Source organism: Pongo pygmaeus, chromosome 10 (genome assembly GCF_028885625.2).
Source record: "Pongo pygmaeus isolate AG05252 chromosome 10, NHGRI_mPonPyg2-v2.0_pri, whole genome shotgun sequence".
Classification (NCBI taxonomy): Eukaryota; Metazoa; Chordata; class Mammalia; order Primates; family Hominidae; genus Pongo; species Pongo pygmaeus.
In genome coordinates, this window is record NC_072383.2 from 110117034 (window position 1) to 110130169 (window position 13136).

Below are 13136 nucleotides of genomic sequence, written 5' to 3' on the forward strand. Positions count from 1 at the left end.
CAAAAACAACAATAAATTCAATTATTTCAAGGTAACAGATGAACTATTATTGCAATTTAAAGACTGATTTTCACAATATTTCTAATTTTACTTGCTTTAACTATGTCCCTTTTATTGAAAACAAAAACACAGCACAGAAATTCTCACATTTCAATAAAAGAAAAAATGTTTCAGTAGGAACTTAAAACTTTGCCAATTAAAAAATATTAAAAACAGTGGCAGCTATTTTTAAGAAACTGATGGAAGTGTTTTTAAAAATTAAAAATAAATATATCTTCTTATGATCTCAGTAGAATAATAACAATAGTACAGTCATCTCTTGGTATCTGTGGGGGATTGGTTACAATACCCTGTGAAGATATCAAAGTCTTGGAATGCTCAAGTCCCTTACATAAAATCGTGCAGTATTCACATACAACCTATGCATATCCTCCTATATACTTTACATCATCTCTAGATTACTTATAATACCTAAAACAAGGTAAATGCTTTACTGTATTGTTTTGGAATAACGACAAGGAAATGTCTGCATGTGTTCAGTACAGATTATCCTAGCTATATTTTTGATCCGTGGTTGGTTGAATCCAATGATGCAAAACCTTCAGGTGCAGAGGACATATCTATAAACCTGACAGCCTAGCTAGCCAACCATCGTCAAATTCTGGGTCAGAGAAATTCAAAGATTTGCCCAAGATCACATCTAATTGATGACAAAACAAAGACCTTTTTTTTAATGTCTAAAAAGTATTCATTAATGGCCATGTAAAAAAAAGAAAGAAGGTTGTTTTAGCACACTAAAACAAAATTCAGATGGCAGGTATGGAAGAAGAACTATTAATAATAATTTTTCTTTTTTTGGGACTAGATAACCTCGAAGAAAGTAATAAACCTACCTGAGAGAAGGAACGTGGGTTGAACTCCTTTGCATTGGGATTCAATGTTGATTTCCTAACTTGCCTAAAAAAAATATAAAGGCCAGTGAAATCTACGTGGACTTTATGTTGCTCTAAAATCTTCCATACCTGACAATTTAAAAAAAATTGCTAAATATAGATTTAAACTGTTCTCACTAGAAGATCACTAATCGTTTTTATTGAAACATATACACTTATATTGCCCATTCCTTAATCCCTTAAAGAATACAGCCATAAAAGAACAACTTTTTAAAAATCTGAGTAATATACAACCGTTCCTCTCAAAGGCAATAAAAAAATACTTTTTTTTTTTTCCTTCAGAGTCCCACTCTGTTGCTCAGGTTGGAGTGCAGCAGTGCAATCTTGGCTTACTGCAACCTCTGCCTCCCAAGTTTAAGCCATTCTCTTGCCTTAGCCTCCTGATTAGCTGGGATTACAGGAGACTGCCACCATGCCCAGCTAATTTTTTTTAATTTTTATTTTTAGTAAAGATGGGGTTTCACCATTTTGGCCAGGCTGACCTTAAGTGATCTGCCTGACTCAGCCTCCCAAAGTGCTGGGATTACAGGTATGAGCTATCACGCCCGGCAATCAACAAACACTTGAGCTGAAAAGACAGTAGCTACTTATAAAATATCCTTAAAAGCAATTCTTAACATAACCGTATCCTTTTATTTATTTATTTATTTACTTTTGAGACAGAGTCTCGCTCTGTCACCCAGGCTGGAGTGCAGTGGCATGATCTCGGCTCACTGCAGCTTCCACCTCCTGGGTTCAAGCAATTCTCCTGCCTCAGCCTCCCGAGTAGCTGGGATTACAGGCACCTACCACCATGCCTGGCTAATTTTTGTATTTTTAGTACAGACAGGGTTTCACCATGTTGGCCAGGCTGGTCTTCAACTCCTAACCTCAAGTAATCTACCTGCTTGGGCCTCCCAGAGTGCTGGGATTATAGGTATGAGCCACCAGTCAACATACCAATATTCTAGCATGCAGTAATTTTTATGTGAGAACATATTTTACATGACATACCTGGAAACAGTCATGGCTGTAAAAAAAATTGCCTCAAATCAAGAATAAGCAGTCCCCAATTTATCAATAAGCTGCATTCCAAAACTTCAGCTTTAACTGGATTGTTTGGTACCCGAACACCTAAGTCAATGGTAGTTAAATTCTGAGGTTAGCCCCTAAAAGTCCATTTAATTAATATACTGAATGTGCAGAATTAAGTCTATCTTAACAAATCTAAACATTAACTAAAACAGAGTTTCTGATGAAAAATATTTTGAATTCCAAGTAGAAGCACCGCATGCTTCTCTCCTTGACAATGGCAGTTTTTCACCCTAGCAGCACAGTGAGGGTGACTAATGAGTGGAATCCAGTAAAGATAGGTCCCCGGAATTGATAATTTTTCAACTCCTGTTCATTTACAGAAAAACTTTTCTTAATTTATGCCTTGTTTTTCTAGCCCTGGGGTGCAAAAAAGGGGAAGAACAGAAGAGTAGCACAGGGTGCAATAACCTCATTTACTTAAGGTTTGGACTAGCTGTTTGTAAACTAAGGGCAATGTATAAAGTAGTCTAAAAGTCCAGATGGATTTTTCACAGTTGGAAGGACCTAAATGCCTTTAAAAAAAAAAAGTTAATTGAGTAACAGGATGGTCTAAGTTCCAGGTTTACTCACTCAGCTGCGTCTTTCTTCTCTTCCTTATCATCTTTCTCTTGTTTACATGCTGGGCTGGAAGTCTGAACCCCTTGGGAAGTGACCTCAGGTCCCCTCTTGTGCTCCGTGTTACTAAGTATTGAAGGGGAAATGCTGGGGCTATTCGGCTTGCTGCTGCCACTTGTACAGTTGCTGCTGCTATTTTCAATGAAAGAATCCTTAGCACTTGGTTCAATTTTGTCTTTGATCAAATCTCTTGATTTTTCTCCCTCTCTATTTTTGTTTAGTAGTTGATCCATGGATTCAGAAGTAGAACTTGGCTGTAACTAAATAAAGGAAACAATTATACTTAAATATCTTAAATAACTTTAGTAATCCATTTTTGCCATGAGCACAAGCAAAGTAATATTAACTATACGCATGAAATGTTTTGAATAAGGCTTTTTTAATACTTTAAGAGTAATGCTTTTACTATAAACTAACAATAACAGAATACCTATATAGCACAACCACAGTCACCAAAGCACTCAAATGTCCTAGCCTCTGAAGTTCAATATTTACTGAGTGCTTACCACATGTCAGAAATTGTGCCTGCTGGGTGAGAAAAATATGAAATAGTTTCTATCCTCTTATACTTGTCATCTAAGTAAGATCAGACACTTCACAATAAAATGAGTAAATGCTAAGAGATTCTACAGAAAAAGCAACCTATAAAAAAGAAAGGTTTCTCAATGGAAGTGTCAGCTAGTCTAAGGTGTGAAAGAAGTTTAGGAAAGGTGTTGGGATGGAGAATAGTCTAAGTAAAAGGAAAAGTATGTTTAAAAATCCAAAGAAAAGGGAGAAGATGGCTCTATCACATAAAAGAATAGCACCAATGGGGGCTGGGCACGGTGGCTCACGCCTGTAATCCCAGCACTTTGGGAGGCCGAGGCAGGCGGATCACGAGGTCAGGAGATCGAGACCATCTTGGCTCACACGGTGAAACCCCATCTCTACTAAAAATACAAAAATTAGCCAGGCGTGGTGGCAGGCGCCTGTAGTCCCTGCTACTCGGGAGAATGAGGTAGGAGAATGGTGTGAACCCGGGAGGTGGAGCTTGCAGTGAGCCAAGATCGCGCCACTGCACTCCAGCCTGGGCGACAGAGCAAGACTCCGTCTCAAAAAAAAAAAAGATAGCACCAATGAGCTGGGCACAGTGGCTCATCACTGTAATTCCAGCTTCCAGCACTTTGGGAGGCTGAGGCAGACAGACTGCTTAAGCTCAGGAGTTCAAGACCAGCCTGGGCAACATAGTGATACCCTGTCTCATTTAAAAAATAATAATAAAATAACAAAAATAAAGAAGTAAAAAAAAGCACCAATGGCTGGACCAAGGGTGAGACACACATGTACAAGTGAGTCAGAAAATAACAGACTCGTCAAAAGGAATATGACAATAAAGGAACTTAAAAGCTATGTTCAGGGCTGCGTGCAGTGGCTAACACCTATAATCCTAGCACTTTGGGAAGCCAAGGCGGGTGGATCACTTGAGGTCAGGAGTTTAAGACCAGCCTGGCCAACATGGTGAAACTCCGTCTCTACTAAAGATAAAAAAAAAAAAAATTAGTCAGGCGTGATGGCGCACACATGTAAATCCCAGCTACTTGGGAGGCTGACATATGAGAATCACTTGAACCCGGGAGGCGGAGGTTGCGGTGAGCCAAGATCACACCACTGCACTTCAGCCTGGGTGACAGAGCAAGACTCCATCTAAAAATTAAAAAAAAAAAAAAAAAAAAAATTAAAAAGCTACGTTTAGGACTTTGGCTTTTAATTCTCAGGGCAAATGGGAAGTCTATGAGGAATTTTAAGTAGGGTAGAGTACTGGGCAGATTTATAGTTCAAAAAGGTGAACACAGCAGCTTTGTGTGAAATGAACTGGAGGGAGGGTAATTAGGATGTGGAGGGACCATCATGCAGGCTGGACTAAGCGCTGGGCCTAGTCAGCTTGGAAGGTCATAAGTAGATGAATTCAGAATGAGACCGGACTGTACATACTGGTCAGTTAGACATTCTAAACCCCTGAGTAAAAAAAGGAGACAGCAGGGGAGAAGAGACAGAGCATGGTGGCCAAACAGAACCTTCCAGTGATCATCCCCAACAAGCAGCACCAAATTGAACAACTATCCACATACGAAAGCACCTTCATAAGAACCAAAAATTAGGTAAGCGATCACAGTATCTGGTTTTGACACCCTATCAAGGAAAAAGAAACCGAAAAAGATAAGGAAGATAGTCTTGAACTGCCCCCCCAACACCCCTGACATTCCCCCACAATGCAGTGTGGGGTGGAGAAAGAATCTGTGTGCTCGGAGGGGAGAGAGAAATGACTGTGGGATTTTGCATTGAAACTCAGTGCTGCCCTGTCATAATGGAAAGCAGCATAGGACAGAATTCAGCCAGCACCCACAGAGGGAGTATTTAGACCAGCACTAGTCAGAGGGGAATTGTCCATCCCAGTGATTAGAATCTGAATTTCCGGCTGGACGCTATGGTCTGTAATCCCAGCACTTTGGGAGGCCAAGGCGGACGGATCACCTGAGGTCGGGAGTTGGAGACCAGCCTGACCAACATGGAGAAACCTCGTCTCTACTAAAAAACAAAAAAATTAGCTGGAGGTGGTAGCGCATGCCTGTAATCTCAGCTACTCGGGAGGCTGAGGCAGAAGAATTGTTTGAACCCGGGAGGCGGAAGTTGTGGTAAGCTGAGATCGCGTCACTATACTCCAGCCTGGGCAATAAGAGCAAAACTCTGCCAAAAAAAGCAAAGAATCTGAATTTTGGTAAGCCCCACCACCATGGGTAAAGTGCTCTGGGGTCCTAAATAAACTTGAAAGGCAGTCTAGACCAGAAGGACTGCAATTCCTGGACAAGTCATGGTACTGTGCTGGGCTCATAGCCAGTGGACTTGGGGTACACGTGACCCACTGAGACACCAGCTAGGGTGGCCAAGGGAGTGCTTGTGCCAGCCTTCCCCCAACTCCAGGTACCACAGCTCACAGCTCTGGGAGGAGAGGGAAGAGTGGGGAGGACTTTGTCTTGCAATGTGGATACTAGTTCAGCCACAGTAAAATAAAGCACCAAGCATAGTTCTGAAGCCTCGTTTCTAGGTCATAGCTCCCAGATGACATTTCTAGACATATTCTGGACCAGAAGGGAACCCATTGCCTTGAAGGGAAATACCTAGTCCTGGTAGGATTCACCACCAGCTGACTAAAGAGCCCTTGTGCCTTGAATAAAAAACAAGGCGCCATATCGTATTGTGCCAGCTTCAGATATGACCCAGCACATTCCCGGCTGTGGTGTCCATGGGGAGACCCACCTGCTTGAGGTGAGAGAAGAGTAAAAAGGACTTTATCTTGCAAGTGGGTGCCAGCTCAGCCCCAGTACAATAAAGCAGATTCCTAAAGCTCCCGATCCCAGGCCCTGGCTCCTGGGCAGCATTTCTAGATGCACCCTGGGCCAAAAGGGAACCTGTTGCACCGAAAGTAAAGACCCAGTTCTTGCAGGATTCTTCACCTACTGACTAAAGCACCCTTGGGCCTTGAATTAACATCAGTGGTGGCCAGAAAATAGCTGCCACAGGCCTTGGGTTAGACCAAGTACAGTTCCAGTGATGGTGGCCGTGACAGTGCTTGTGTCACCCTTCCCCAAACTCCAGGCAGCTCAGCACAAAGAGAGACTCCATTTGTTTGGAGAAATGTAAGAGGACAAGAGACTGCCTGGTAATACAGGGAATTCTCCCAGATCTTCCCCAAGACTACCAAGGTGATACCTCTACAGAGTCACAGCATTACTAGTCTTGGGGTGCCCTCTAATGCATGTATTGCTGCAGTGAGCGAAGACTTAGATGACAACACTTAATTCCCTTTGAATACTTGAAAAACCTTCTCAAGAAGAATGGGGGCCGGATGCAGTGGCTAACGCCTGTAATCCCAGCACTTTGGGAGGCCGAGGCGGGCAGATCACGAGGTTAGGAGTTCAAGACCAGCCTGACCAACATGGTGAAACCCCATCTCTACTAAAAATACAAAAATTAGCCAGGCGTGGTGGCACGCGCCTGTAATCCCAGCTACTCAGGAGGCTGAGGCAGGAGAATCGCTTGAATCTGGGAGACGGAGGTTGCGGTGAGCAAAGACTATGCCACTGCACTCCAGCCTGGGCGACACAGCGAGACTCTGTCTCAAAAAAATAAAAAAAAAAGGAATGGGTACAAACAAAACCAGACTACAAAGAATAGAATACCCAACTCTTCAATGCCCAGACACTGATGAACATCCACAAGCATCAAGGCCATCCAAGAAAACATGACCTCACCAAATGAACTAAAAATAAAGGACACCAGTGACCAATTCCCAAGTGATAAGAGATATGTGAACTTTCAGACAGAATTCAAACTGAATGCTTTGAGAAAGTTCAATGAAATCCAAGATAATACAGAGAACAAATTCAGAATCCTATAAATTTAAAAAAGAGGCTACAATAATTATTAGTAAAAAGAATCAAGCAGAAATCCCGAAGTGGAAAAATTCAATTGACAAACTGAAAAATGCATCAGAGTCTCTCAATAGCAGAAATGTATCAAGCAGCAGTAAACACTAGTGAGCTTGAATTCAGGCTATTTGAAAATAAACAACCAAGCTGGGCACGATGACTCACGCTTATAATCCTAGCACTTTAGGATGCCAAGGCGGGCGGATCACCCTGAGGTCAGGAGCTCAAGACCAGCCTGGCAAACGTGGCAAAACCCCGTCTTTACTAAAAATACAAAAAGTAGCTGGGCATGGTGGCACATGCCTGTAATCCCAGCTACTTGGGAGGCTGAGGCAGGAGAATCACTTGAACCTGGGAGTTGGAGGTTGCAGTGAGCCAAGATGGCACCACTGCACTCCAGGCTGGTAACAGAGCATGACTCTGTCTCAAAAAAAAAAAAAAAAAAAAAAAAAAAAAGTTCTTCAATCTGCAAGAAAAGGATGTTAACAAACAATAATAAATCACCTGAAGGTGCAAAAACTCACCGGTAACAAGTACACAGAAAAATACAGAATATTGTAACACTGTAATTGTGGTATATAAATTACTACTCATATTTTGAGCAGGAAGAATAAAAGATGAACCTTTCAAAAATAAGAACTACAATTTTTTTTTTTTTTGGGTGAGACGGAGTCTCGCTCTGTTGCCCAGGCTGGACGGCAGCGGCGCGATCTCGGCTAACTGCAACCTCCGCCTCCCTGGTTCAAGCAATTCTCCTGCCTCAGCCTCCTGAGTAGCTAGGATTACAGGTGTGTGCCACCACGCCTGGCTAATTTTTGTATTTTTAGTAGAGACAGGGTTTCACCACATTGGTCAGGCTGGTCTCGAACTCCTAACCTTGTGATTCGCCGCCCCCCGCCTTCCAAAGTGCTGGGATTAGGCGTGAGCCACTAGGCCAGGGTTTTGTTTTGTTTTGTATTGTTTTTTGAGACAGTCTTACTCTGTTGCCCAGACTGGAGTGCAGTGGCGCACTCTCGGCTCACTGCAACGTGGGCCTCCTGGGTTCAAGTGATTCTCCTGCCTCAGCCTCCGAGTAGCCGGGATTACGGGCACCCGCCACCATGTCCGGCTAATTTTTCTATTTTTAGTAGAGAGGGGGTTTTGCCATATTGGCCAGGCTGGTCTCGAACTCCTGACCTTAGGTGATCCGCCCACCTCAGCCTCCCAAAGTGCTGAGATTACACACGTGAACCACTGCGCCTGGCCTACAACTACAGTTTTTAAAGACATAGTATAATAAAGATATAAAGATATAAATAAAAACAACAAAAGTTAAAAAGGGGGCAGATGAAGTTGAAATGTAGAGTTTTTATTAGTTTTCTCTTTGCTTGCTTGTTTTTGCAATCAAAGTTTTAAGTTGTCATTGGTTTAAAATAATGGGTTATAAAATATTATTTGCAACCCTCATGTGTCTCTCTTTTTTTTTTTTTTTGAGACGGAGTCTCGCTCTGTCACCCAGGCTGGGGTGCAGTGGCACAATCTTGACTCACTGCAACCTCTGCCTCCTGGGTTCAAGCAATTCTCCTGCCTCAGCCTTCTGAGTAGCTGGGATTACACGCGCATGCCTCCACGCCTGGCTAATTTTTGTATTTTTAGTAGAGATGGGGTTTCACCATGTTAGCCAGGCTGGTCTCAATCTCCTGACCTCTTGATCCACCCACCTCGGCCTCCCAAAGTGCTGGGATTACAGGTGTGAACCACCGCACCCGGCTGTCATGGTGATCTTAAATCAAAAACACCTACAACAGATACACAAAAAATATAAAGCAGGAAATTAAAACATACCACCAGAGAAAATCACTTTCAAAACAAGGAAGGGAGGGAGGGGAAAAAGGAGCAAAGAGGAAATAAAAAAGAAGGGGGAAGGGAGGGAGTAGGACTACAAACCACCAGACAACAAGTAACAAAATGGTAGTAGTTAAGTCCTCACTAATCAGTAACAACACTGAATGTAAATCGACTAAACTCTCCAATCAAAAGATGTAGAGTGGCTAAATGGATTTTAAAAAAAGGCTGGGTGCGGTGGCTCACGCCTGTAATCGCAGGACGTTGGGAGGCCGAGGCAGGCAGATCACCTGAGGTTAGGAGTTCAAGAACAGCCTGATGAACATAGTGAAACCCCATCTCTACTGAAAATACAAAAAAGTTAGCTGGGCATGGTGGCAGGTGCCTGTAATCCCAGCTACTTGGGAGGCTGAGGCAAGAGAATTGCTTGAACTCAGGAGGTGGAGGTTGCAGTGAGCCGAGATAGCGCCATTGCCCTCCAGCCTGGGCAACAACAGCAAAACTCTGTCTCAAAAAAAAAAAAAAAAAAAAAAAAACCAAAGATCCATTGCCTACAAGAAACACACTTTACCTATAAAATCACACATAGACTAAAATTGAATAGTTGGAAAACGATATTCCATGCAAATGGAAAGCAGAAAAGAACAGGAGTAGCTATGCTTAGATAAAATAGATTTCGAGACAAAGTCTATAAAAAGAGACAAAGAAGATCATTGTATAATGATAAAGGGATCAATTCGGCAAGAGGTTATAACAAGTATAAATATATATGCAACCAATACTGGAGCATCCAGATATATAAAGCAAACATTATTAGAGCAAAAAAGAGAAACAGACCTCAGTAACAGTCAGAAACTTCAACACCCCACTCTCAGCAATGGACAGATCATTCAGACAGAAAATTAACAAAGAAACATTAGACCTAATTTGCTCTATAGACCAAATAGGCCCAATACATATTTACAGAACATTGTGTCCAACAGCTATAGAATATACATTCTTCTCCTCAACATATGGATCATTCTCAAAGACAGACCCTATGTTAAGCCACAAAACAAGTCTAAAGATTTGACCTGGCACAGCGGCTCATGTCTGTAATCCCAGCACCTTGGGAGGCCGAAATAGGTGGATTGCTTGAGATCAGGAGTTCGAAACAACCCTGGGACACATCACAAAACCCCATCTCTACAAAAAAAAAAAAAAAAATCCAAAAATATCAGCCATATATGACGGCATGTGCCTGTAGTCCCAGCTACTTGGAAGGCTAAGGTGGGAGGATTGCTTGAGCCAGGAAGGCGGAGGTTGCAGGTGAGCCAAGATCATGACATGTACTCCAGCATGGGTAACAGAGTGAGACTCTGTTACAAACAAACAAACAAACAAATAAATAAAAATTCAAAAAAGTTGAAATCATATCAACTATCTTCTCTGATCACAAGAAAATAACACTAGAGGCTGGGCACAGTGGCTCATGCCTGTAATTCCAGCACTTTAGGAGGCCAGGGTGGGTGGATCATCTGAGGTCAGGAGTTTGAGATCAGCCTGACCAACATGGTGAAACCCCCTCTCTACTAAAAATAAAAAAAAAATTAGCCAGGAGTGGTGGTACGCGCCTGTAATCCCAGCTACTCAGGAGGCTGTGGCAGGAGAATCACTTGAACTCGGGAGGCAGAGGTTGCAGTAAGCCGAGATCACGCCACTACACTCCAGCATGGGCGACAGAGCGAGACTCCATCTCAAAAAAACAAAAATAAAAATAAAATAAAATAACACTGATAACAAGAGGAACTTTGGAAAGTATACAAATACATGAAAATTAAGCAATATGCTCCTGAATGACCAGTGGGTCCATGAAGAAATTAAGAAAACTGGAAGATTCCTTGAAACAAATGAAAATGGAAACACAGCTTATCAAAACCTATAAGATACAGTAAAAGCAACAATAAGAGGAATGTTTACAGCAGTAAGTGCCTACATCAAAAAAGCAGAAAAACTTCATCTACCACCAATACATCCTAAAGAACTAGAAAAGCAAGGACAAAACCTAAAATCAGTAGAAGAAATAAAAAAAGATCAAAGCAGAAATAAATAAAATTGAAATGAAAATACGAAAGATCAATAAAACAATAAATTGTTTTGAAGAGATAAACAAAACTGACAAACCTTTAGCCAGACTCCGAAAAAAAAGAGAAAACCCAAATAATAAAATGAGAGTGAAAAAGGAGACATTGTAATTGTTACCACCGAAATTCAAAGGATCATTAGAGACTACTATGAGCATCTATAAGCCAATACATTGGAAAACCTTGAAGAAATGGATAAATTCCTAGACACATACAACCTACCAAGATTGAACCACAAAGAAATCCAAAACCCAAATAGACCAATAACAAGTAATGAGATCAAAGCTATAAGAAATAGTCTCTCAGCAAAGAAAAGCCATGGACCTGATGGCTTCACTGCTGAATTCTACTAAACCTTTAAAGAAGAACTAATAATACCAATCCTACTCAAACTATTCCAACACAATACAGGAAGAGGGAATACTTCTAAACTCAGTCTACGAGGCCACTATTACCCTATACAAAACCAAAGGACACATCAAAAAAAGAAAACTAGAAGCCAGTGTCTCTGAAGGACATTATGCAAAAATCCTCAATATAATACTAGCAAACCGAATTCAGCAACACATTAAAAAGATCATTCATCATGACTAAGTGGGATTCATCCCAGGGATGCAAGGATGGTTCAACATATGCAAATCAATAAACTTGGTACATCTTAACAGAATAAAAGACAAAGACCAAAATATATATATATATTATTTATATTATGTATGATATAAATATATATCACGATATAAATATATAATTTATATCACATAAAATACAACATCCCCTTATGATTAAAACCTTGGCCGGGTGTGGTGGCTCACGCCTGTAATCCCAGCACTTTGGGAGGCTGAGATGGGCAGATCACAAGGTCAAGAGTTCAAGACCATCCTGGCTAACACGGTGAAACCCCGTCTCTACTAAAAATACAAAAAATTAGCCGGGCGTGTTGGCGGACACCTGTAGTCCCAGCTACTCAGGAGGCTGAGGCAGGAGAACAGCATGAACCCAGGAGGCGGAGCTTGCAGTGAGCCAACAGTACGCCACTGCACTCCAGCCTGGGTGACAGAGTGAGACTCCATCTCAAAAACAAGCAAACAAACAAAAAAACCCCAAAGAACTGGGTATAGAAGGAATATACCTCAACAAAATAAAAGCCATATATGACAGACCCATAACTAGTACCATACTGAACAGGGAAAAACTGAAAGGCTTTCCTCTAAGATCTGGAACAAGACAAGGATGCCCACTTTCACCATTGTTATTCAACATAATACTGGGAAGTCCTAACTGGAGCAATCAGACAACAGAAAGAAATAAAAAGCATCCACATTGGAATGGAAGAATTATCCTTGTTTGCAGATAATATGATCTTACATTTGGAAAAACCTAGACTCCAAAAGAGAAAAACCTATTAGAACTGACAAACAAATTCAGTAAAATTGCAGGATACAAAAATCAACATACAAAAATCAGGAGCATTTTTATATTTAACAGCAAACAATCTGAAAAATTTTTTAAAAGCAATCCCATTTACAATAGCTACAAACATAATAAAATACTTAGGAATAAACTTAACCAAATGAGTAAAAGATTTCTATAATGACAACTTTAAAACATTGAAATTGATGACACAGAAAAAACATGCAAAGAGATTCCATGTTTATGGATTAGAAGAATTAATATTGCTAAAATGTTGATAATACTCAAAGCAATCTACAGATTCAGTGCAATCCCTATCAAAATACCAATGACATTCCTCACAGAAGTAGACAAAAATAATTCTAAAATTTGTAGGGAACCACAAAAGGCCCAAAAGAGCAAAAGCCATACCTAGCAAAATGAACAAAACGGGAGGAATCATTATCTGACTTCAAATTATTGTAACCAAAACGGCATGGTACTGGCATAAAAAAAGATACACAGATCAATGGAACAGAACAGAGAACTCAGAAATGAATCCATACGTCTAAGTGAACTTGTTTTCCACAAAGAAGCCATGAACATACACTGGGGAAAGGACAGTCTCTTCAATAAATGGTGCTGGGAAAACTGGATATCCACATGCAGAAGAATGAAACCAGACCCCTGTG

The 13136-nt window shown here is 41.1% G+C and overlaps 1 protein-coding gene across 48 annotated transcripts in view; it reads right to left on the reverse strand.

The window, feature by feature from the left end:
- The window catches only part of ATXN2 (ataxin 2), a 144078-nt gene that overhangs the window by 33456 nt on the left and 97486 nt on the right, over nucleotides 1-13136 (reverse strand). For all 48 annotated transcript variants that reach the window (XM_063647097.1, XM_063647079.1, XM_063647094.1 and 45 more), the window contains 2 exons: nucleotides 2598-2902; nucleotides 894-957 (listed from right to left, as the gene is read on the reverse strand). In XM_063647097.1, the coding sequence (XP_063503167.1) occupies nucleotides 894-957; nucleotides 2598-2902 (369 nt within the window). The remainder of the gene's footprint in view (nucleotides 1-893; nucleotides 958-2597; nucleotides 2903-13136) is intronic.